Source organism: Cebidichthys violaceus, unplaced genomic scaffold, assembly GCF_023349555.1.
Source record: "Cebidichthys violaceus isolate CVI_PGR_0920_01 unplaced genomic scaffold, fCebVio1.0.p SCAF_11, whole genome shotgun sequence".
NCBI lineage: Eukaryota > Metazoa > Chordata > Actinopteri > Perciformes > Stichaeidae > Cebidichthys > Cebidichthys violaceus.
This window is the reverse complement of record NW_027176274.1, coordinates 7,155,818-7,177,941: the sequence shown is the minus strand read 5'-3', so window position 1 is coordinate 7,177,941 and position 22,124 is coordinate 7,155,818. Positions and strand designations below refer to the sequence as shown.

The following is a 22,124-nucleotide window of genomic DNA, read 5'->3' as shown; positions in this document are numbered from 1 at the left end:
ATGTCTCCGATAATTTTTTTTCTCAATTTTCCTTTTTGTACGTGCAAAAGGGTGGCAACATCGTATCCACTTCAATGGTGGTACACACCTACGCATCGAGTAGGAAGGCATCACGCAAGCGTCCAACGGATCAAAACAAATCCCAGTGTGTGAATGTGTGATCGGTGCATATACCCGTGTAAAAAAATTAAATTCATTCTCCTCTCTTTGACAACCAGCCCAGTTCGATCCATCCACTCCCAGCCCAGCCCAGCCCTGTAGGCTTCCCCTCTTCAGGAGACACACAGTGTTAGTGGGTTACGGCGAGTCTCTTTCACAAAGCAACGATCAGACAGTATAGAAGCCAAGCAGAGCGATGCAGAGCAGCACGAGAGGTGGCAAAACAGGGAGACATCTAACAGGTTAAAGAACATAGGAAATCCAGTAGACAAGAGAGAAAGAGTTGATTGTGGGTTTGGACAAGAGGGTTCACACAGATTCACCGAGGGATTGAGGTGTGTGTGTGTGTGTGTATGTGTGTGTGTGTGTGTGTGTGTGTGTGTGTGTGTACCTTCAGGTCCCTCCTCTCCAGGTGCAGCAGCTCCGAGCCTCTGATGTCGTGTCGGATGAAGGTGTCTCTGTACTCCCCCAGACTCAGCTGTTCCAGCCAGACGCCCACCTCCTCTGTGCCCCATCTTTCCACTACACACACACACACACACACACACACACACACACACACACACACACACACACACACACACACACACCGACACACACAAACACACACACGGGGCAGAGCAGAGAGGGGCTCAGGGGCGCCTCACAGGTATGCACACACACACACACACACGCTCTCACACTTCACTCAACCGCTTGTCCCATTCGTGTACTCTCAGGAATATGTCATTGCACACACGACCCTCACAAATGGGCACAAATTTGTGGTGAATCACTGAAGGGAAAGATGGAATAAAGATGGAGGGAGAGCACCAGAGAGGAAGGGAAGAGGGAGAGCAGTGGCGGCAGCTGGCGGAGGAGTTTGACAAAGGCCAAAGGTTGGTCAGAACAAGGCGGTGGCCGATGCCGTTCCAGGAAGACTGGAGGGGGGGTGGGGGGGCATGCATATCATCGACCAATATCAGAACACACAGAAAAAGTAGGAAGTAAAGGGAGGCGGAAGCCTGTGCGGTCTGCAGGAAACACAGCCCAACTAATCAAGAACCAGCCTGTGACGAGAGGAAAGGGCTTCCACTCTTTAACCCCATCTCTCTGTTGACGTATTCTTATTGGTCCTATTATGTATAACATCGACCCACTTAGTGCGCAGCAACATCGAGTTAGATTTGGTCATCTAGAAATCAGATATTCACTTTAATGTGCAACAAAAAAGATTTGATTCCCGGCTGTTCCTCATGTTCAAATGTAATATTGGATCCCTGCAGGCTTCTCCCTTGTTGCAGCCTTGTTCTTCTCCTGACTTTGTGCCTTCTGAAGCCATGTAGACGGCGAGATGAGAGCATGAATGGAGGGGAGAGGGGGTGTGAGTTGATGGTTGGAGGTCAGACTGTGGGATACAACACCTCAAACACACACCCATTCTTCTTGTTTCTACCAGTGGATTAATAATGAAGCAAGACCTTTATGCGTGGACTGTAATGTGATGATAGTGACGGGCATGGGTGAGAGGTAACCATGACCATCGTTGGAAGAACCAAGTTTGTTGAGTCTGTGTGCATCTTTGAGTTTAAACACAGCGGTCATAAAGTACTAATGAATTAGCACGGGACGGCAGCACGTCTAGCTAACCGTCCTGCTTTCCAGTAGTGAAAGTATTTAATAATCTAAGTATTTAATTAAAGTGTGAAAGGATTTCTGCAGCTTCTAAGCAGAGGGACACAGAAAAACATCCATTCTACACTTTAAACGTAAACCTCATACATCGATGGACAAGTCAAATCTTGCTTAGCTAATTATGTAGATATATTTGAGCTGTCACTTTGTCACTCAGCGGATTCTGATTTAATGCTACCATCCTTTCAAATCAAAGGCAGTGGCAATCGTGAAACGAGGCAAACAGAGATCCCCATGGCAGATGAGGCCGACTCTGACTGACTCCCCGTCCTTTAAGCAGTCTGTCTGTCCAGTCTGTTCGCTAGTGAGGGAAAAGTGTGCACAGCCCTACCTGACTGAGGGCTTGTCTTCTTGGCGGCCTTCTCCTTCTTGAACTTGGGCACTATGCGAAACATGCTGCTGCGACTGTTCCTCTTGCCGTAACCCAGAGAGTGGTCCTGGTACATAAGCACAGTCAACCTATAGCCTTTCATTTAGCTACTCAGCTCTCCCGTTACATGGAGCCATGTTACACCGAAGACATACAGTATATGAGTACATGCTTTCAGTGATGATGTGCAGGAGTAAAACACAATGGTGGTAATGTTATACACGTCTTGATATGTGTGTGTGCGAGTGTTTGCTGAGGCTGCTCACCTCCTCATCATTGGGCTGCAGTATGTGGTAGAGCCAGGGGATCTCTCCCAGTTTGCCCAGTTCCAGCTCCACACTCTGCAGAGCACTGGACAGCTGGTCCTCCTCTGGCTGGTCCAGTTGCTGCAAGGGTGGGGGGGGGGGCACACACACAAACCTATCCTTTAATGCCATAGTGTGGTTAAGACATTAAATAATGTGGAGTAAAAGTGAAAGGAAGTCATTAATGTAACGATAAAGTGTCCATGATAACTCACCAGAGAGACTCGGCCCAACAGCAGGGACTCCGTCTCGTTGTACAGAGCCTTGACAGTGCTGGCCACCTCTATAGCTGTGTTTCTGGTCAGACTCTGGCAACGGGATACAACCGTTATTTAGTATAATCTCACACACTGTCCAACAAACACAGCAGTGAAAGCGTACTTTATACAACAATTCGGGTAGCTGTTTCTCATTTTGAGCATTTGAATAGCTTCAGTACAAAACTAGTGCAGTCACACTCATAGACTGTATACAGGAAGTGGACGTAGTCCCCGTGACGTCACCCATTGGTTTGGGGACTACGGTTTTAAAGGCTTGAGTTCGGCGTTTTGCCTGTCGCCATCTTGGTATATTTAACCAGAAGTCATGAAAAGGTGGAGCTAAGTACAACTGAACTCTCAATGGACCATCATTTACTAAATGAACATCATGCTGTATTGAAGAAGACTTAAAACTAGAGATAAACTCATGTTTACAATGTTTACTGAGGGAATAAATCAAGTGAGAAGTAGAGTCATTTTCTCATAGACTTCCATACAATCAGACTTCTTTGAGCAACCAGAGGAGTCGCCCCCTGATGGTCATTAGAGAGAATGCAAATTTAAGGCACTTCTGCATTGGCTTCACTCTTCAGAACTGGAGGTTGTCGCTTGGTGATCGCACATGCTTGCTATAAATTGGCCTTTTCAGTTTGTCAGGTCATCAAGGAATGTCTTTAAAAAGTGAGGGAAATGTGACACATTCTAAAGGATTAATCCGTAACAACATACACAGGGAAACATATTCATGTTTTGAAATACGTCAATCTAAATTGTGTTTAAACAAAAAACAGCAGCTTCCGTGGACACAGCATTCACAGGTTCATGAAAACGTGGATTTAAACTTGACTTCAACCCTAAAATGCAGCTAACATACAGCAACATCCCAATGCTCAACGTAGGAAGAAAAACACGACATGTTGTGTGATTCGTGTCGATCGCTTACCTCCGGGAACTTGGGGTGTGTTTTGTTGATGGCGTGAGACGAGGCATTAACAGCATGAGCCAGCTCCTGCTCTAAAAGCCCATTGGTCTTCGCAGCCTCGCATATCCTGTGATCAGACAGAGCACATGTCAGTGGGCAATTTCTTTTTTTATAAATGATGATTTAACATATCTGTAAAGCCTGTGTGGCCTTCTGGAGAGAGACCTGATATTCATGGGAGCGCATGTTTACCTTGTAATGAGCTCCTCTGCTGCTCGGGCGCACAGCTGCACCATGGCGGCCTCCTCCTCTGTAGCCAGATCCACAGACTGCTGTGGGTAGAGGTGAGGTCGCAAAGGAGGCTTGTCATACTTCAACTTGTCCTCCCATGACTTCAGGGTGTTCTCAAACGCCTACGAGGGGGGGGGATCAAAGGATGAGTGCGTATCTTGCAAAGCTTTGTTCATCTACCAGGACGACTCAAAACTCAAAACCCAACCCAAATATTTCAAACTTTCCAGAGCCCACCTCCGCTTCCCCCTCCCTCCCCTCTAGTCTCACCCGGTCTCTGGTGAGCATCTGAGCTCTGTTCTTGTGCTGGATCTTGATGACTCCGGGCGGTTGGATCCAGGCCTCACCGTCCACCTGAATGGGAACTCCCTCGTCACCCAGGATAGTAATCTTCACCGTTCGACACTGATTCGGGCAGAGAGGCACACATCACATAAACATATTCCTATAAGCATGTGCATTTTCTTTTCATATTGTTTGTTTTATGTGCGTTCTCACCTGTGCGATGCGGTGGTGTTGCAGCTTGATGACTCTGGACACAGCCATCTGCATGCTCCCAAACACAGCCACAACTTCCAGGATCTTATCGTCAAATGACGGGGCACAGAAGATCTGCACGGCACAGTGATGAAGTTCAGGAACCAAACAATGCGTTCATCCATTTCTCAAAACTTCTCGACTTCTTGCCCTGTCTGTGGCACTAAGTCCCAAATCCTTTTGTTCTTACTGACGATGCACATAAAAACAGCATAATAATATATACATAATGGTGCATAATATGTGATTATTATTACTTTAAGTGGTCGTGGTTTGCGTTCAGTGAAGCAAACATTTAATTATCTTTTACACTTTACTTAAAGCATACAATGACTTGGAGTAACTTATAATAACATTATAACAGTGATTATAATTAATTAAAATAAATACATTTATTTATTTAAATGTTAGAATGTATTAAAACTATAGGATTTAATATACACTACGATCCTAAAAAAAATGGCAGTGAGTAGCCAGCAATTATGAAGTATTATGATACTTGACCTTATAAGTCATTATAAAATCTTTAGAATGTGTTATGATCATTGTTATTATGGAAAAAGAATACTTATGAGTGCTTATAAATATATTTACGCAGTGCTATAAGCAGATTATAACGCGTCATAGAAAGTGTTATGGCATATATTAATAAATGTGAGCAGAAGTTGTGTTTTTTATTGGAATCTTGATGAGTTAACTTAGAAATGACTCTGACTGACTGGCTCAATATTAATGTAGAAGTAATGTCTAATGAACAGCACAAATACAGGCCTGTATAATTAATAGAGAAAATATATTTATTTAAATAGAAATATTGCAAATAGATTGTATTCTCAAATGATTTATCCGTAGCACAAAGGAACAATCTATAGCGGGATAGATTTATTGTTCGTTTGGGTCTTTTCATGACATTTGTTGACAACGAGAGAAATACTAAATATCACCAGCTTATCCTTTAATGTAATTGTGAGCCCATATCGCTGGCCTTCTTCTATATTTGTAAAAAAGTCGCCTCAAAGGAGACAGTTTTCCTTGTCAGCTCCGTTTAAGCTGCAGCCTGAATGAGAAATGAATTGTTTCTGAAAGGAGAGGCTCCCGACAAGTCTGGTATTGATCTCTGCCTGCAAACTGCCCGTGAAAAGGTCAAAGCAATGAGGAGTCAGCATCTGCCCGAGTACATAGAGAGCCTCAGCAAAAAAAATAAAAAATTAGCTGGATAGGTAACATTTCGCTGAGAGATTAAATGATCAAACAACATGATCTGACGCGCTGTCATGTGTGGCCTGGGTCACTAGATGGAAACCAAAGCACATTCAGTGAAGCCTTCTGTACTGCGCCTACTGCTGAAGTAGAGGTGGTAACATGTTGATCTGTGAAAGCAACATCTCTCTATTTTAGTGAGTATTTTAACTCTACTTTCATATAAACTCACTCTTTGTTTTATCGTGAAGCTACAGGTCAGCCGCAATGTGTCAAAATGTACGATTGAACCACAAAACAAATAGATCTATTTGAGAATAAGATAAAAACTTAAATTGTAATTTTTTCGTGCGTGTCTGTGTGTGTGCGTGCAATAGCTAAATGTTCTCTCCCTGTTTCCTCTGCTCCAACAAAACAGTTACATAACGCCAAATGCACATACTGTATGTGTGTCCAAGGGTAAACTCTGCAGGGGCTCACTAAGGGGTGTGTTTGTGTGTGTGTGTGTGTGTGTGTGTGTGTGTGTGTGTGTGTGTGTGTGTGTGTGTGTGTGTGTGCGTGCAAACTGACTCTAATCCCTCAGCAGCCCTTGTACTCTGGGCCTTAAACAAACAAGCACAAATATCTCTCCAACCATCCCTCCCCCTGCACCTCCAGGCTATCGGGGTCATGCTAAACCAGGATCCAGGCAGACTTTCCATATTTAACAACAGAGAAAACGAGAGGGACACAGTGAGAGGTGGAGCGTTGATCCAGCGGTCCGGCCAACTGCTGACATTGGCTTGAGGAGGAAAAAAAAAAAAAACAACAACTCCCCCTTTCCTCCCTAAAGGTGATCTGAGTCGCTCACCAAGGGCTTCCAGCCAGATTGGAACATTACAAAGAGTTCCTCTTGTGTACTGTAAGTGTACTCACATCATCCTCCTTGGTGCCGCCCCAGAAGTTGGTCCCGCCTGCGTAGCTAGGAATGTTTAACACTGCGATCCCCTGAAGGCTGGGCAGGGGGATGTACTGGCCGTCACACTGGGAAAGACAAATAACAACCGAGCGGACCAGTAAGTGAAGGGAGCAGGGGAGCTGTACGTACTGTATGTGTCTGTTGCAGAAATTCAGGGGTTCTGCAGGTTTCATGAACATCAAATCTAATAGGGCAGTGCATTGGCAAGAATATGGCAATACTAATATTATGAATCATGACACAGGGGTCATGATTCAAAATACCGTGACGTATTGCAATACTCTAAGCATGACGGTGTATTGTGTTTTGTTGTTATCTAATTTGAAGAGTATACAGAACACGCCACTATTTCCATAAAATCGGAGTAAAAAAAGTTAGCTTTTGTTGTGCAATCAGAACAGTGGGATCTGCATTTCCATTTATCACAGTCTGTGCAACATCACAACACAAAATGAACCACTGTCTGCCACAAATGTTTGCATGCAAACTGTGTTTTTGAGAATCAAGAAATTTGAGAATAATATTGTGATACAATATTTGTCTTTTACCCCTAAAATCTAAGATATTTTACTACCTTTTGTTGCCACCTTTTTGTTGCCACAGCAAAGAGCCATAAAGCCGTAAAAAAAAAAAGACCATTTCTCATTGAACATAATGAAATTTCTGTAGTATAAATGGGGATTTAAAACAGGCATTAAACCTGATACTAATCCTAAATACCCAGATGTCTAGGCAGGTTGTCATTTTTGGTACAATTTCATTATTTTGTTTCAAAGGACTTAAACTTAAATAGTCTCACAAAGCCAGAAGAATATTTCACCTTTTATTTCCGGGACCTTATATTGGGAGGACATCACTTCATGACTCTCCTGCACCCGACCCGATAAGCACACAATATTCTAGGCTGTAAGTGTTTTTATTCTTTGTACATTTTTAGACTGGAAAAGCGTGTCAGCAGGCAGCTGTTCTGCAGACGTTGTTTCTCCTGAACAGTCCAAATCAGTATCTGAATAAATTTGAGATGAGAAATAAGCTGTGCAGTTGCGGAATCATGCTTCCCCTCACATCTGCAACGCATGGGGATTAAATAGGAGTTCAAGAGAGACTCTTGAGAAGTGGCGAGTAACATCTTCATCTAAATCACTCCCTACTGTTTGCAGATTGGTGCCTTCAGCTGCATGGGAGTACAGGTGTCAAGTAGATGTTTTTTGTTTTTTGACACTAAAGTTGTATAGTAAAGCGTGCAGGATGACGTCTGTCTTTGTACATACTGCACAACTTTTTCAGACTCTTTCTAAGTAAAGCGTTCTCCGCTGTTCCTCCCTTTCTCACCTCTAGCTGGACCTTCTGCTCCAGGTTCTTGTATGTCCTCTGCAGAAGCTCCTTTGTGCCCAAAACGCCGTACCACATCATGTTCTTGGTGCGACTCCTGTGTGGGAGGGATGCAGAGGAGGAGATTTACAACGTGGTGAAAAACAAAAGGGTTTTACAGCAGACAGATGGAAGAAGTGCAGTTATAAACCACTGACCATTGAATACAATCATTAGTAAAGCTTTGTAAATATAAATGGAGGCAATGAAGCAGCTTTCATCATTAATTGATGGGATTGACGTTGCTTGATTGGCTGAGAGATGCCTGGTAACAGAAATGTGTCTCACCTGCATTTCTCAGGGTGCTCCTCTCGCTTGTTGTTGAACTCCAGGGAGATCTTGGCGTCCAGGCCGATGCCAAAGTAGTTGTTCATCACACACTTCTCCATGTAGCCCTCTCTGACAGCCACACGAGCAGATAAACAGTCAGTAAGCTGAAGCTCACACACAAATACATCAAGGACAAAATGACACACGGATGTGGGAAATAGATTTACACACGAATGGTCAGAGAGAGACGGACAGATATTCAAACAGTGACGAAGATGGGAAGAGACGCACAACGAGGAACGCCGCTTACAGTGAGTCGAGGTCGGGGTCGATGAACGGTGTGGCACCAAAGGGGTCGATGTTAGCCAGCAGCATCTTGCTAATGATGGAGCTGCCAGCGATGGAGGCAGCCAGACCTGCCCGCAAGCCTGCACACACACACACACACACACACACACACACACACACACACACACACACACACACACACACACGGACGGACATCTGTCACACGAGGCTGAACTGAAATATCCAAGTGACCCTGTCCTTGTGTGTTTCGTTAACGTCAGGAGAAGGAAATGAAACAGAAATCGATGCGTTTACCAGGGCAGATGATGCGAGTGTTGAGTACGGGGAGGTTCTCCTTGCTGGTGGTGAAGGGGGTGATGGTGAAGGAGCTGAAGGACTGCGTGCTGCGGCTCACTCTCCTCTCCGTGGGAGAACAGGGACTCTTAATAGCTGGAGACAGAGAGAAAGATTCCTATCATTCACATCAATGTGTTTCTCTACTCAAATTGTTTAAACATTTTTGGTTCACTATTCGTGGTTCCTTAGGGGCAGAACACAATAGAGAGTACACAATGACCTCACTGTTTAATGTGATGCCACCCTCTCATCCCACCAGGGGGCATAACAAAACTCACCCCAGCTGCTGTGAGTGGGTACGGCTGCCATATTGGGAGGAAAACAAACTAATATTTTAAAAAGTAAAAGCCATCTTTGACAATAAGTGTCATATAATGATCCATATAATTAGGTTGATACTCAATTGATATTAAAACATTGTATTCATATTCATAACAGTATACATACTGTATATTAGTGTAGGCATTAGTGTAGTCAGTTTGTATTTGTGAAGATGATGCTTTAACTCTGAAGGATTTGGGAGCTACATATTATTGTTGTTGCTGTGCATGTACCAAGCTTGATTTGTCAGCGACTAATAAAAAAGAAAAAAGAAAAAATTACACTTTATTCATTTATTTAAGGAAGATATACAGCTGTGTGTATACATATGTATATGTGCATACATATACACACAAATATGTACATCACGTGCAACATGCAAGTTAAATTGGGAAAGAAATCTGTAAAAACATTTAGAAATGTGCGTGCTTAGTTAGTTCTTTTTAGCTTTCAGCTGTTTTTCCACATGAATGCACAATGACAGCCTCTGAACATCGCGTGTTTGCCACATAGCAACATCACTGCTCATGTTGACCCCATGAATCCTCCACGGGGCAACAAATACATGCAAGATTGGGCCGACTGGGAGGCTAAGATTTACCGAAACACGGGTTTAACAATGACCTTCTGCTCGCACTGATTGTTTTTTGATTTGTGTCCAGGTCAGGAAGAAGCAAGGAGGCGATAAGAGGAAACAAGGAGAGGACACAAAGCGGAGTGTTTGACTGATACCTCCTCGTCTTCCAACGGCTGGAAAATGTGTGGAAGGAAGGAAGCAGCCTTATGATAAACAGGAAGAACTTCTGCCCCTAAAACAATAACACATCCTGTGGCCGTCGCGCACACACACACACACACACACACACTCACATGGAGGCACAATAGACGTTCACACATGCATGTGCATCCACATCCACGCTGCCTATATTACACAGATTCAGATACATATGACCAGGCACACACAGGCTTCATGGTTGTCCCACCGCTGCAGTTTCGACAGGTTCAATCATTTATTATGAAAGAAGTTCTCCGTTGCTGCAGACTGAAGATGGAGAGATAAACAGCTCGGCTTGGTGCAAGAGATGGAATATGACAGGAGAGCAGGGTTTTTCTCTGTGCGCTTTTAGCCCTAATCCTTGAGTTTATTTATGACAGGAAACATGATTTGCGTCAGCAGCACTTTTTTTTTCCATTAGCTATGTGTCTGGTTCTGCAATATACACAAGGGGGCGACATTTAAATCCTGATCTCCTATTGCACCAAATCCCTTCACAAAGCAGAATAATCTTAAAAGTCTTCTGTTTACAATTTAGAGAAGGGCAACACTGTGGTATGGAACTTTGCCTCTGTTTGCCTAAATTATGGGAATAGCAACGTTTCCCTCTCTCAGTAGAACAAAGAGGTGAGGAATGTGTTTTAACACATCGCTAAATTCTACTGAGTTATCTTCTTAAAATAGACCTCCACCACTAATTAAATAAAATATCCTTTAAGTGACTGAGAACAATGCCAGCTGGCAAAGTGGGACACTTGGAAATCAAAGAGGCAAGGCTGGACAGGTTAAGTGCTTTGGGAATGGCCCCAGGATGAAAATGCATCAGTGGAGAGCGGGTAAAAAGATTTGCAGGACATGCAGGTTTAGAGATTCGAGACAGGGCAGCAGCAGCAGCAGCAGCAGCAGCAGCAGAAGCAGAAGCACTTACATGTCACTGCTTCCAGTTCCTTGGTGTCCTCGTCCTTCTCACTGTCTCTGTTCTCCTCCTCGCTGTCCTTCCTGAACTCCAGGGGAGACGGCAGCTCGGTGTCCTCCGTATGGGCGTTCTGCTCATCCACCACTAAACAAGACAGCAGGGATAAAAAGACAATACGGTATGTGCCGCATGCCACAATGCATGTGCAGGACAAGGAAGGTAGATTACCTTCTGCATGATAATCATTCATTTTTGCCACAACTTGCTCCTTGTGTAATTTGAAAACAAGGTTTCAAAACGTATGCCAACATGGAACGATAGATAATTTGTTTTTTATCAGAGAAAAAGTTTCAGTTGCGTTTTGCCTCCCTAACAACTCGGTGTCTGTTACCTCTCTCGGCCTGTTCTATGATCTGTCGCAGGGCTTTCTTCAGACTGTTGGCCCGGAGCATCATCTGCTCCCTGCTTTTGAACAGCTGGTGTGGGGCCCCTCCTTTCTCCGTCTCCTCCTCCTCCATCTTCTCCTTCAGCTCCGTCAGGCTCTCCTCGCTGGCCTCCTCCTCTTCGTCCTCCTCCTCCTGCTCCTCCTCCACGATAGGAGGAGTGGAGTGGGGGAGTGAAGGTAGAGCCTGGCACTCTGAGTTGAGTGTCTGGAGGAGGGAGTCTAGTTTCTCATTCAGGATGGCACACTGGGGGGAACAAACAGAGGATGGATGTAGTGCTGTGGCAGCATTCAGAGGAAATGTAATATACAGGGCGTGGCCGGCGATGGATGCTAACTGCATTGTTTTTGAGGCTTACTTTGAGAGACATCGTGTCGCACTCCTCACTGTTGTCTGTACTTTTTTCGTAGGCTTTCCCCACTTTGGAAACAAAATCCTTCACTGTTTCACACAGAATCCTAAACAACAGGAAGACAACATTAGTGTTTGGGGTTAGAATGTATGACAAACAAAAGATCAGACCACTGAGGGACTTTTCCAATTTTAGCATTTCGTGCCGTCCTTTCTCATTTTCAATTCTGAAATCTTATTATATTTTATCATGTACCTTATTGTTTTTTACTTACTATATCATTATGTATCGTGTGCATGTTGATATCACTTCAAATACAAATACAAATTGCTGTATACAGTGTATACCTGTCTATAAATCAACCTGTTATATTTATCATTCCACACTTATTCCAGCACCCTTTGCACTCTGCACCATTGGACTATTGTCTTAATGTTTAATATATAGATAGATAGACAGACAGATAGATAGATAGACAGACAGACAGAGAGAGAGAGAGAGAGAGAGAGAGAGAGACAGAGACAGATATACAACATGATGCTCTGCTTTGAACACACAATATGTAATAAAATAACGTTTAGCACAGTATCACCTATAATATTTGTACCATAATTTTACACACCTGTATGTCTTGTCAAGTGTATATTGTATATTTGTAATAGGACCATGTTGGTGAAACAAAAACTAGGCCGCCTGTTTGGGGTCGTGCTTGTGTGATAGAAACACGTACTTGGCAGAGGAGATGACCACAGAGTTCTGCTCAGAGTTGAGGATCTTTGTGAGGTGAGCAGCTACTGAGTCTTCGTAGGCTGAAATGTGAAACTGGAGAGAAAACAAACGTTGAAGACACACATGACGGTCTGTCTGTCTTGTAGTAAGCGTTACAGTTTGAAGCAGATTTCTTTCATCAGTCATTTTAGAAAAGTATGTCATGAGTAAGGGTTTCGTCAGGAAATTCCTCTTTCTTTGTCCAGTTTTGAACCAAAGCTGAGATGAAGTTGACTTGAAAATGTCAGGCACTCTTTCCAGCATGTGCTCTGCTACCCCCTACTCACGTCCGTCTGGAAGCCCTGCTGGGTTTGATTGTGTCTACTGATGCGTGTGAATATCTGTCAGCTCCTGTGAGTACCTGGCAGTCGTCAGCTCCCTCGGGCGTGGTGGGGCAGCTGTGTTTGGGTGGGATCTTAATCTCGTAGGTCATGATGCTCCAGCGGTCCAGCATCTTGGTGCTGGCCCTCTCCAACTTCTCCAGGATCTGGGGCAGCTGGGTGTCATCGTCGCACGAAGGGCCCCAGCCCAGCACCCGGGCCAGATCGTTGCCCGTGCCCAAGGGCAACACCCCCAGCTGGCACTGAAACACGTGCAGAGGCTTTATTTGGCATCCGGGGAATTCATCCCTGCTCCAATCAAAATTAAGTCTGTGTGTGTTTGTGTGTGTTTGTGTGTGTATAATGAGTGTGTGTCTTTATGTAAGCTGGCCAGGGGCAAAGGCAAAAAGCTCAACTGGCACACTGGACATCGCATCTACTTGCAGCTTATTCTGCTCTGGCAAGTTATGCATTTAAAGGAGGATTATCTACCTAATATGTTTTTTGATAAAAGACACTTGTAATGTATTTGGAATCCAGGTGAAATAACTGACCGTCATACAAATAATATCTAAAGTTTTGCTCAATGCTGTTTCAGTTTACCTGTTTGTGAAGATTGAGTTTGTCGATCTCTGAGAGGACCCAGCCCACACTCCCATCGCCTCCACACACCAGGATCCGGAAGTTGTCAAACTTCTGAAACAGGCGCAGACTAACAAAACACACACACACACACACACACACACACACACACACACACACACACACACACAAACATGGGTTTACTTAATCTATAGGATCAGCCTTTAACGATGCTCTGGAATGCACTCCAGGAGCTGTTTTCTGTTTGTTTTCCTCACCCGAGGTGTGGCCCACCGTTGACCAGGTCAAAGACTTGAGCCGGGTTGAGGAGCTGCTTGAAGCGTCGTAGGAATTTCACCCCCTGGTTGTCACCACTTTTGGAGTTGACAAAGACCAGGAGGGGACTGGCACATGACGGGGGACAGGTGGCCTTCCAGAAGCCTGAGGGGAAATGGCGACAGAAAAGGAGAAAAGTGAATATGTGTTGAATGCTCTGAGCACAAAAACCTACATTTCATACAACTCAAACAACCTGCGTGACTGGATAGTACTCGAGGTAAGCAGAGGAATATGTTTTTGTGTTATTTGACTAAATTGTTCTCTTGTGTCGTTCGTCCTCTTTCCAGGTCTCTGTGGTGGAGAGCAGGATATTATCTCCCAGATAGTATTCTTCATACACTTTTATCATTCTATCTATACTTTTGTCATCCTGATTGTCCATACTGTAATGTTAATATATTTGTTTATTGCATGTCTGTCTGTCCTGGGAGAGGGATCCCTCCTCCGTTGCTCTTCTTGAGGTTTCTTCTCTCTGTGTTTCCAAGTTAGACAATTTTTTCTTACTCAAATCTAGGATCTTAGACTGGTGGCCTGGTTTTGAAATGGCCTGCAGTGAATTCATATGTCTAGATACATTTCTAATAAATGTACATTGAAAAGTGATTAGACAGTAGATGTCAACTAAATTTGTGAAATGATATGTATTATAATATATATAATATGTTTTTAATATATTATTTTATATTTTTATATTGTTTATTGTCATGCACCAATCACCAAGCCGAATTCCTTGTATGTACAACATACTTGGCAATAAACTGTTTCTGATTCTGATTATATAAGTTTATATTTCCTGCCTGGACCGTTTGTTACATCTTAATAGTAAATGAACAGAATGTACATGTTGGGTTAACGTTTGCATCATAATCTTTAGCGCTTAGGCAATGAACAGACTGCCTAATTTAACTTTATGTATTTACAAATGTACACGCAACATCATTATATTTGAAGTGGGCACTTAGGCTATGCACTGTAATAGAGTTTAAACATATTGAATTCATTTAAAGTAAATTTCAGAGCAGCAAAAAAAAACCCCACACGTGACATTTAATATGTAGGCACACCTTTTTTTACGACACATGGGTTTATTTAGTGCAGAAACACTGACTTTCTTGCAGTGTAAATTTCTTGGAAACTACGCATTCACTATTGTTTGGCCCATGACCCACAATCCAAAAAGTTTGGCCGCCCCTGGTCTGAGGACAGAGGGTGTTGAATGCCCCATGAAGCAAATTTGTGATTTGGTCAGCTATATAAACAAAATGAACGTGACTTGGGCTGATCCTTTAACCTTCTGTAACCAGTAACCAGGGTACAGCTCATACTAGAGCAGCAGTGCTGGACGCAGTAGCTGGCCCTGTCATCGTTTAAACGACCTCATCTCGGTCCCGGTGCGTGCTCAGACCGAGCGTAATAATGCATGGCAGCGCAGCACATGCCAAAAACACGTGTTTCGCTCCCTAGCAGAGCGTGAACAAGTGCACATACACACATACATATACACTAATCTGTGGGAGGTAATGCAACAAGAGGTTTCTGTGCTTGCAGCATAATCTGTGCACCCCCACTGTGTTGACAGCTCTCTGCGTATGAGGGCTTCCACCATATATGTGTGTGTGTGTGTGTGTGTGTGTGTGTGTGTGTGTGTGGCACTGCTATCTACTCCTGGTGCTCCCTCCTTTCCTTCTCCTCCTTCACGTCTTCCTTCTGCTCTCTAATCTCTCTGTCTACCCTCTTTGATTTTTTCTTCTCCTTTCTGGATCTCTCTCTCTCGCTCTCTCTCTGTGATGTTGTTGTCAGTAATGGATGGATTGAGGGAGGGTGGGTGGAAGAGAAGGAGAGGGGAAGGGAGGGGAGTCACAACGCACCAGCACGTGCTACAGTCTGCCCCTCAGCCAATTACAACCTAACTCCCACTCTTCCCAGCCTGCATTTGGGCAGAGGGGGTCCTGGAACGTGAGGAGATGCACAGCAAGTGAAGGAGAGAGAGAGAGAGAGAGAGAGATATATATATATATAGAGAGGGAGAGAGAGAGAGAGAGAGAGAGATGAAGTCTATTTTTTTCTTTGCCCTTCTTCCTTTCTCTGCTTTTTTCTTGCTCTCCTCCTTTCATCTGGATTCCCCATCCTCCCTTACCCTGCCTCTCTTTTATCCATCTACCAATTAGCCAATGCCAGCTTTTCACAGGCTGTGTGTGTGTGTGTGTGTGTGTGTGTGTGTGTGTGTGTGTGTGTGTGTGTGTGCGCGTGTGTGTGTGTGTGTGTGTGTGTGTGTGTGTGTGTGTGTGTGTGTGTGTGCGTATGTGTGTGAGAGACCCAGCCATTGACTTCCGCAACAGTAATTCAATCACACACGCTTATCTGAGTCTGTCTTGCAGGTGCTGATCACCATCTAAAATAGGTTTAATGCAGCCTCTGGAAAGCACACACACACACACACACATACACACACATACACATACATAAACACAAACACAGACAGACTTATAAACAGAGAAAGACAGAGTGGTCATGTGTGAACAAAGAACTACAGACAACACACACATACTGTGTTGAACAGAGAACCTGGAGGGAGCCTCTGGGGGCTTTGCAGCCATCTGCAGAGCTCCTCTTCTTCTGTGATGTCTACGTGCTTTTATGAAATATTACATGATGATGAATATGTGTGTCCATTTTGACAGCAAGTTAGGATCTATCTAATTATGATTCCTCTCTCACACACATCTTGTCTGGAGATGATTTATTTTCAGCCTTCAGAGAGGTGTGTGCCCTCCTGTCATATAAGGCTATTTTTAACCACCTCGCCATACCAGGAACTGGCAATTTCCTGGAACAAATACCAGTGGCCGGTCCCTCTCTCTAATATGACTAACAGGAAGTTAGTAAAGAAAGCATGGATTTGATGGTGAAACCCACAACAAAAAGAGAGAATAGTAAAATTTTCTTTTTTTTTCTGTGTTCCAGCGATTCACAGGAGAAGTGGGTGGTGGGAAAAAAGAGACATTGTGTGCCTGAACGGATGTGAATCATCACTCTCTCTCTTTCTCCTCCCTTCCGCCGCCGTCCTTCCATGTGACAGGGCAGAAGGTCACAGTTCAGAGAATAGACATCGGCTCAACAAAATGGGGTGAAATTTCATTTGTTCATCTCTGAAATGTATCGATTGTCCGGCATCAACCTCTGACCCTTTGAGTGAGTCAGTGTGATTGTATTGTGTTTGTGTGTGTGTGTGTGTGTATGTGGGGGTGCCTACCATCGGAGTCGATGCTGTTGAGCGCCGTGGGGGGGATGATGGAGACTTTGCACTGACCAAGAGGACACTTGCGAGGGTACAGGTCCATACAGGCTGTGTGCACCTAAAAGAACAACAGCAAGTACTACGGATCAATTTAAGAAAGACTGAATTATCTTTTCTCTCATGTACATGTACAGCAGCGATGATGTAATGCCCTAGGGGCACTGCGATTTAAAAGAAACATACCGATAAATTAATCATTTTATATGTTGTTTGCCCTTTAGATGCTGCTTCGTTGTTATTTTAATGGGTAATTTAACATCTGGCTGGAAAATTTGTGGAAAGGCTGCTGCTGAAGGCTAGGATTGCTCCATCATCATCCATCCATTTTTTGCTGCTTATTTGGTTGCAGGTCACTGTGGCCGAATATTAAGAAAAGCTGGAAGTTACTCGATAAGGGGCAAGAAATGGCGACTGAAAAACTATAATGCATCATTCCAGTTTGTTCAGTTCAGTTCATTTTGTGAAATGTCCTGATTTTGGTTGCTAGCATGCTAAACAATGAGATGCAGTTCCAGGCTGCAAACAATTAAACAAAAAAACAGTGTTGAATGCCGAGACGTTGCTCTTCGTTGTCCTAAATGTTTCGATTGCAATTCGAACGATCAGCTTCGTGTGTGATCTTAATCCTGTTTTAATGTCATTTAGCAGGGGCACATTAAGCTTCGTGCACGTGCGACAGATGTCTTACCATAGCTTTGCACCAGAGGCAGCGCCAGTCCTGCAGCCTCAGTACGCTGCCGCATGTCTTATCACACACAGCACACTTGGCACTGACAGGCAGGTTGCCTTCCAACCACTGGTGAGGCATGGCAATCTGTGGGGTCCAACACAAAACACGGTTCAAGAACTGGGGAACACTTTACGCTGTCTGCTTTTATCTTTCATATCTTCTAGGGAGCACTCTTCTCTATCGCCACTGGCTCCGAATCTCTCTTCTTTTTCTGACACTGATGAATCCATGAGCATGAGCGAGTTGAGTCAAAGCGCACCAATTCTAACACATATTATTATGTAATAGAAACTATAAATGCCTTTCTTCTCATGAATATACAATACAAGTCAGTGATTCAGTATTTTCCCAGAAGCCTCCAGAACATCTTTTTAAACCACCATAGGTAACAAACTCGGGATACAAAACAAAGGCTACGTTTCTACACAGTTAGCGGCTCCTATAGAAATGTCAAGCTAGTTCTTAACACGCAAACTTACCCCATCCTCATCCTCAATAATATCCTTCCCTATTGAAGCCAGGGTTGTCCATTTACAGTTGTTAGTGGCTCTGACAGCGCAGCGCTTGTGGGCTTTGAATTTGCACACTGAAAAACACAAAGTCAATACACATACTGTATCAGTCTGTTGATGTTTTCCACCTTAAAGTGACTCAGCAGCTTCATATTGTAGCACTGTAAAAAAAAAAAAAAGCAATGTCTTTGTTTTGTGATACTTGATTGAGTTTGAATTAATGGTTTACATGCAATGATTTGTGGCAGACAGTGGCTCAGATTGCACCAAAAGTAGTGCTGTGAAGTGGATGTTACATGGACTGTGATGAATGCTGATCCCACTGTTGTGACTGCATAAAAAGTAAACTTTTTTATTCATATTTTTTATTTTATGGTAACAGTTTTCCAAAAATCTGACTAAAAAAATCGAGATACAAAATCGTATCCCCAGATTCTTCCCAATACACAGCCCTGACATTAGATGGATGCAGTTGAAAAATAGAAGATACATTGTTTTACAGTAAATGGTTACAAAAAGTTCTCAGCTTCATTGTACCTAGAATGCAACATTTCCCAGATTTCTACATTTTCTTTTCTTCACAAGCAGTAAAATACTGAACACTGAAGCATTATTCGGAAACAGACACACCCCACAAAGTACGGTGTTCTGGTGAATCAAGCCTTAATGAGATGTCAGTGGGTGTAATTACTAACCTCCCTGAGCCCTTACATATCTGACAGACAGAAGCAAAACGTAGCTCCATGTCACAGGTCTCAACCCATTTATCTGCAACCACCATCGGGAAGCCTACAGGTCGACTAAGAAAGACCTCAACCCTGGACCACACAGGACAGGTTGATCCAGCAATCTTCTCCTCTAACTCTCAGCAAGAAAGCAGAAAAGCGTATTTCCCAAAACATTTACAATTATTCCTTTAAAATGGTTGAAGTAACAGAATAATAACAAAAGAAACACAGAGATCCTGCTGTACCTCAGTTAGTAACAAAGTGAGTTATAAAACCATTAATACCGTCCATCTGTCATGTTCACTCAGTATGTACGAGGAGCCATCCACTGCAACGCCAGGAAAAGCACTTACGACATTACACACATTTGACTTTAATGTATTTAATGCAGGTTGTTCTGAATAAGGAACGCAAGAGTGAAATGCAAATAGAGCACGAACGGCTCCTATGAAGATGTATAGGCAGATGGAGATTGCTCTCGCCCTTTTTCTCCATTAAGGATGAGGCACTTAGCAGACTCATGAATAATGTCTGTGCTCTGGGGAACTTTGCTTCCAGCCACCCCACCCATACTCACACACAGCACTGACACACACACACACACACACACACACACACACACACACACACACACACAATATTGTCATTAGGAAGTCTACGCAGATATACAAACTAAATCAGAGTCATATCCGGGAGCAACAATTGATGTTTCAATTTAGTCTACCGCTAAATGCTGTTAGGGAGCATTAGCAGAGCATTAAGAGAATTCAGAGGACATGATACCACTGCCTGTTAATGGCCAGGCCATACCCCGAGCATTTACACAGCCAGACTGGAGGAAAACACTGCGTGTATAGGAGAGTGAGTGTTTGTGTGAGGACAAAACAGAGACAGAAGGGATTGTCTATGTGTGTGTGTGTGTGTGTGTGTGTGTGTGTGTGTGTGGCTAGGTAGCACAAATCAATCCCGAACCAACCGCCATGCGCAGGAAATCGAAGGGAAATTTAAGCTACGTAATTGCTGTGAAACTGGCTGCCCTCCACGTTTAATAGAGAAGCTCTCCTGCTCTATTCTACTCTCTTTTCTTCTCTCCTTCTTTGTGCCGTTCTCACATACTGTTTCTCATCCTCACGGGCGATCATCCCCTTCTCACTGTCTCTCGGTTTTGCCTGGAGACAGACATCAGTAGGCTCCATTTGGGTCGTACTGAACAACTCATGTGCTCAGTGTCCTGTTTTTCCAGTTTTTTTGGCATACTGTATTTGACATACTATGTATTGGGACATACTAAATCTATGGTAGTTTGGGTATTGGAACTCTACCTGTGCCCTCTTCTTCCTGTCACCTTTGCCCCTACATGTGCAACACTGTTCATCAAATATCCAACCACCACATGTCCGAAATTATAATGCAAAATCAAAATATGATATGCCAATAAAGAGCTTGTGTCTACTGTAAATCCTGACTCCATGTTTTGACGAAGGCCCTGCGATCTCAGTTGCATCTCCCTATTGTTTGTTGAAAGTGTGTAGAGTGGGATAAGCCGATTTAGAATCACAAGGGTTTGATGCTGCTCTGATGACTCTCTATCGCTCTACGTCTTGTCCTCTTGCTCTCTGTTCTGGATGTGAGAGGGTCGACATTGTAGAGGATAATGAGCCCTGAGTGGAGAGGCTCTTACTGCCTTCACACTGTACACGCACACACACACACGCACACACACACACACACACGGACTATGTGAGACATGCGCATGCAAACATGTACACACGCTCACAGGGGAACATTAGCTAAATTAGAAGGAGAGGATATGCAGATGGTGCTCATTAAGGTGTGCTGCCTGTCACTGACACTTTACACCAGCTAAAAGCAAGCAAGGAAAAAAAAGTAGTGTCACCCCCCCCCTTAAGCGTTATTTCACAGATGAGGTGAGGAGAGGTTACGTCATTCACAGGATCTGTTCAGTCTTTCTTTTTTTTTCTCGTTATGTGTAAATTGGAGATATGTGAGAAATGAAATTCAAATAGCTTGAGTCAACGCCTTATCTAACACACAGTATGACTCAAAAGCATATGGATAGAGACTGTGCCAGCGTCAATGGCAGTTCACCACTAGCTCTTTTCCTGTACTTCAAGCTAAAAGTTTGATGGGCATCCCGCTCTGAAACCGAGAGCATTTCAAAGACCGCACGCTGGCTCCGGTATATCCAATCTGCTCCACTTAGACAGACATTTGAACAAAGACTTTTCTCACTTCAATGACTCACAAGTCCTTACGCAACATAGCCATACACCTTCTTATAGACCTGCCAACTCCCAGGCTTGCAGTGCCAAATCATCCGTTGCAATGCTACAGTGTGTCTGATGTCTTTAAACAGAGAGTAGGAAGTCCATCCACGAGAGCCAGCGATGAGACGTAGAAATGAGTGAGCGCTGCATGAAAAGGCTAGAGAAAATACTTGTCCAAAAAACTAACTGGGGCATTGACGTGTTTGACAGCGTATGTGTGTGCCACCTACCTTCGCAGGAGAGGCCGTGAGATGTGACCCCAGACAAGCTGTCTTTGCAGACGTTGCAGAAGGTGGGCCGTGCGTGGGAGCAGGCGTACCAGTTGTGCATCCCTGAGAAATGTTCCACATTAAACTGTGCCGTCTGGCAAAGGAGAGGTTAAAACAGGTTGGCAGCACTGGGATGACAAGTCACAGAAAGGCAAGCACAGTGCACTACATCATCATGATAAGAAAACTAAAAATACAATGACATTTCTAGTGTGCAGCAGGGCTCAACAATAAGGCTTAGCCGGGGCTATTAAAATGCCCCCGTCAGGCTAGTAAAAAAGCAAAGTGGTATAAAACACATTGTTTGTTCCACAGCTGATGATGAGGAGTATTCTGATGAGTTTATTTAAATAAAGATTAAACATGACAATTAAGTATGTGTTGTTATTTGATAACAGCTAATAAAAAAAATAAAAAAAACAGTTGTAAATGGGCAAGTAAAAATCGATTTCAGGCAAGTAGATTTGTGAAATTATTTTTTATTGGCCTGACCGGGCAAAAACATTAACATTGATCCCTGC

General features: G+C 43.7%; 1 protein-coding gene across 5 annotated transcripts in view; it reads right to left on the bottom strand.

The window, feature by feature from the left end:
* The window catches only part of dgkh (diacylglycerol kinase, eta), a 55,982-nt gene that overhangs the window by 5,779 nt on the left and 28,079 nt on the right, over window positions 1-22,124 (bottom strand). For all 5 annotated transcript variants that reach the window (XM_068702487.1, XM_068702478.1, XM_068702515.1 and 2 more), the window contains 24 exons: window positions 21,565-21,697; window positions 18,286-18,392; window positions 17,765-17,890; window positions 17,032-17,134; window positions 13,718-13,880; window positions 13,461-13,569; window positions 12,899-13,120; window positions 12,500-12,591; window positions 11,776-11,875; window positions 11,366-11,663; window positions 10,987-11,118; window positions 8,921-9,055; window positions 8,628-8,745; window positions 8,336-8,446; window positions 8,009-8,105; window positions 6,634-6,741; window positions 4,480-4,593; window positions 4,252-4,386; window positions 3,943-4,103; window positions 3,712-3,817; window positions 2,724-2,816; window positions 2,470-2,589; window positions 2,165-2,270; window positions 551-681 (listed from right to left, as the gene is read on the bottom strand). In XM_068702487.1, the coding sequence (XP_068558588.1) occupies window positions 551-681; window positions 2,165-2,270; window positions 2,470-2,589; window positions 2,724-2,816; window positions 3,712-3,817; window positions 3,943-4,103; window positions 4,252-4,386; window positions 4,480-4,593; window positions 6,634-6,741; window positions 8,009-8,105; window positions 8,336-8,446; window positions 8,628-8,745; window positions 8,921-9,055; window positions 10,987-11,118; window positions 11,366-11,663; window positions 11,776-11,875; window positions 12,500-12,591; window positions 12,899-13,120; window positions 13,461-13,569; window positions 13,718-13,880; window positions 17,032-17,134; window positions 17,765-17,890; window positions 18,286-18,392; window positions 21,565-21,697 (3,120 nt within the window). The remainder of the gene's footprint in view (window positions 1-550; window positions 682-2,164; window positions 2,271-2,469; window positions 2,590-2,723; window positions 2,817-3,711; window positions 3,818-3,942; window positions 4,104-4,251; window positions 4,387-4,479; window positions 4,594-6,633; window positions 6,742-8,008; window positions 8,106-8,335; window positions 8,447-8,627; window positions 8,746-8,920; window positions 9,056-10,986; window positions 11,119-11,365; window positions 11,664-11,775; window positions 11,876-12,499; window positions 12,592-12,898; window positions 13,121-13,460; window positions 13,570-13,717; window positions 13,881-17,031; window positions 17,135-17,764; window positions 17,891-18,285; window positions 18,393-21,564; window positions 21,698-22,124) is intronic.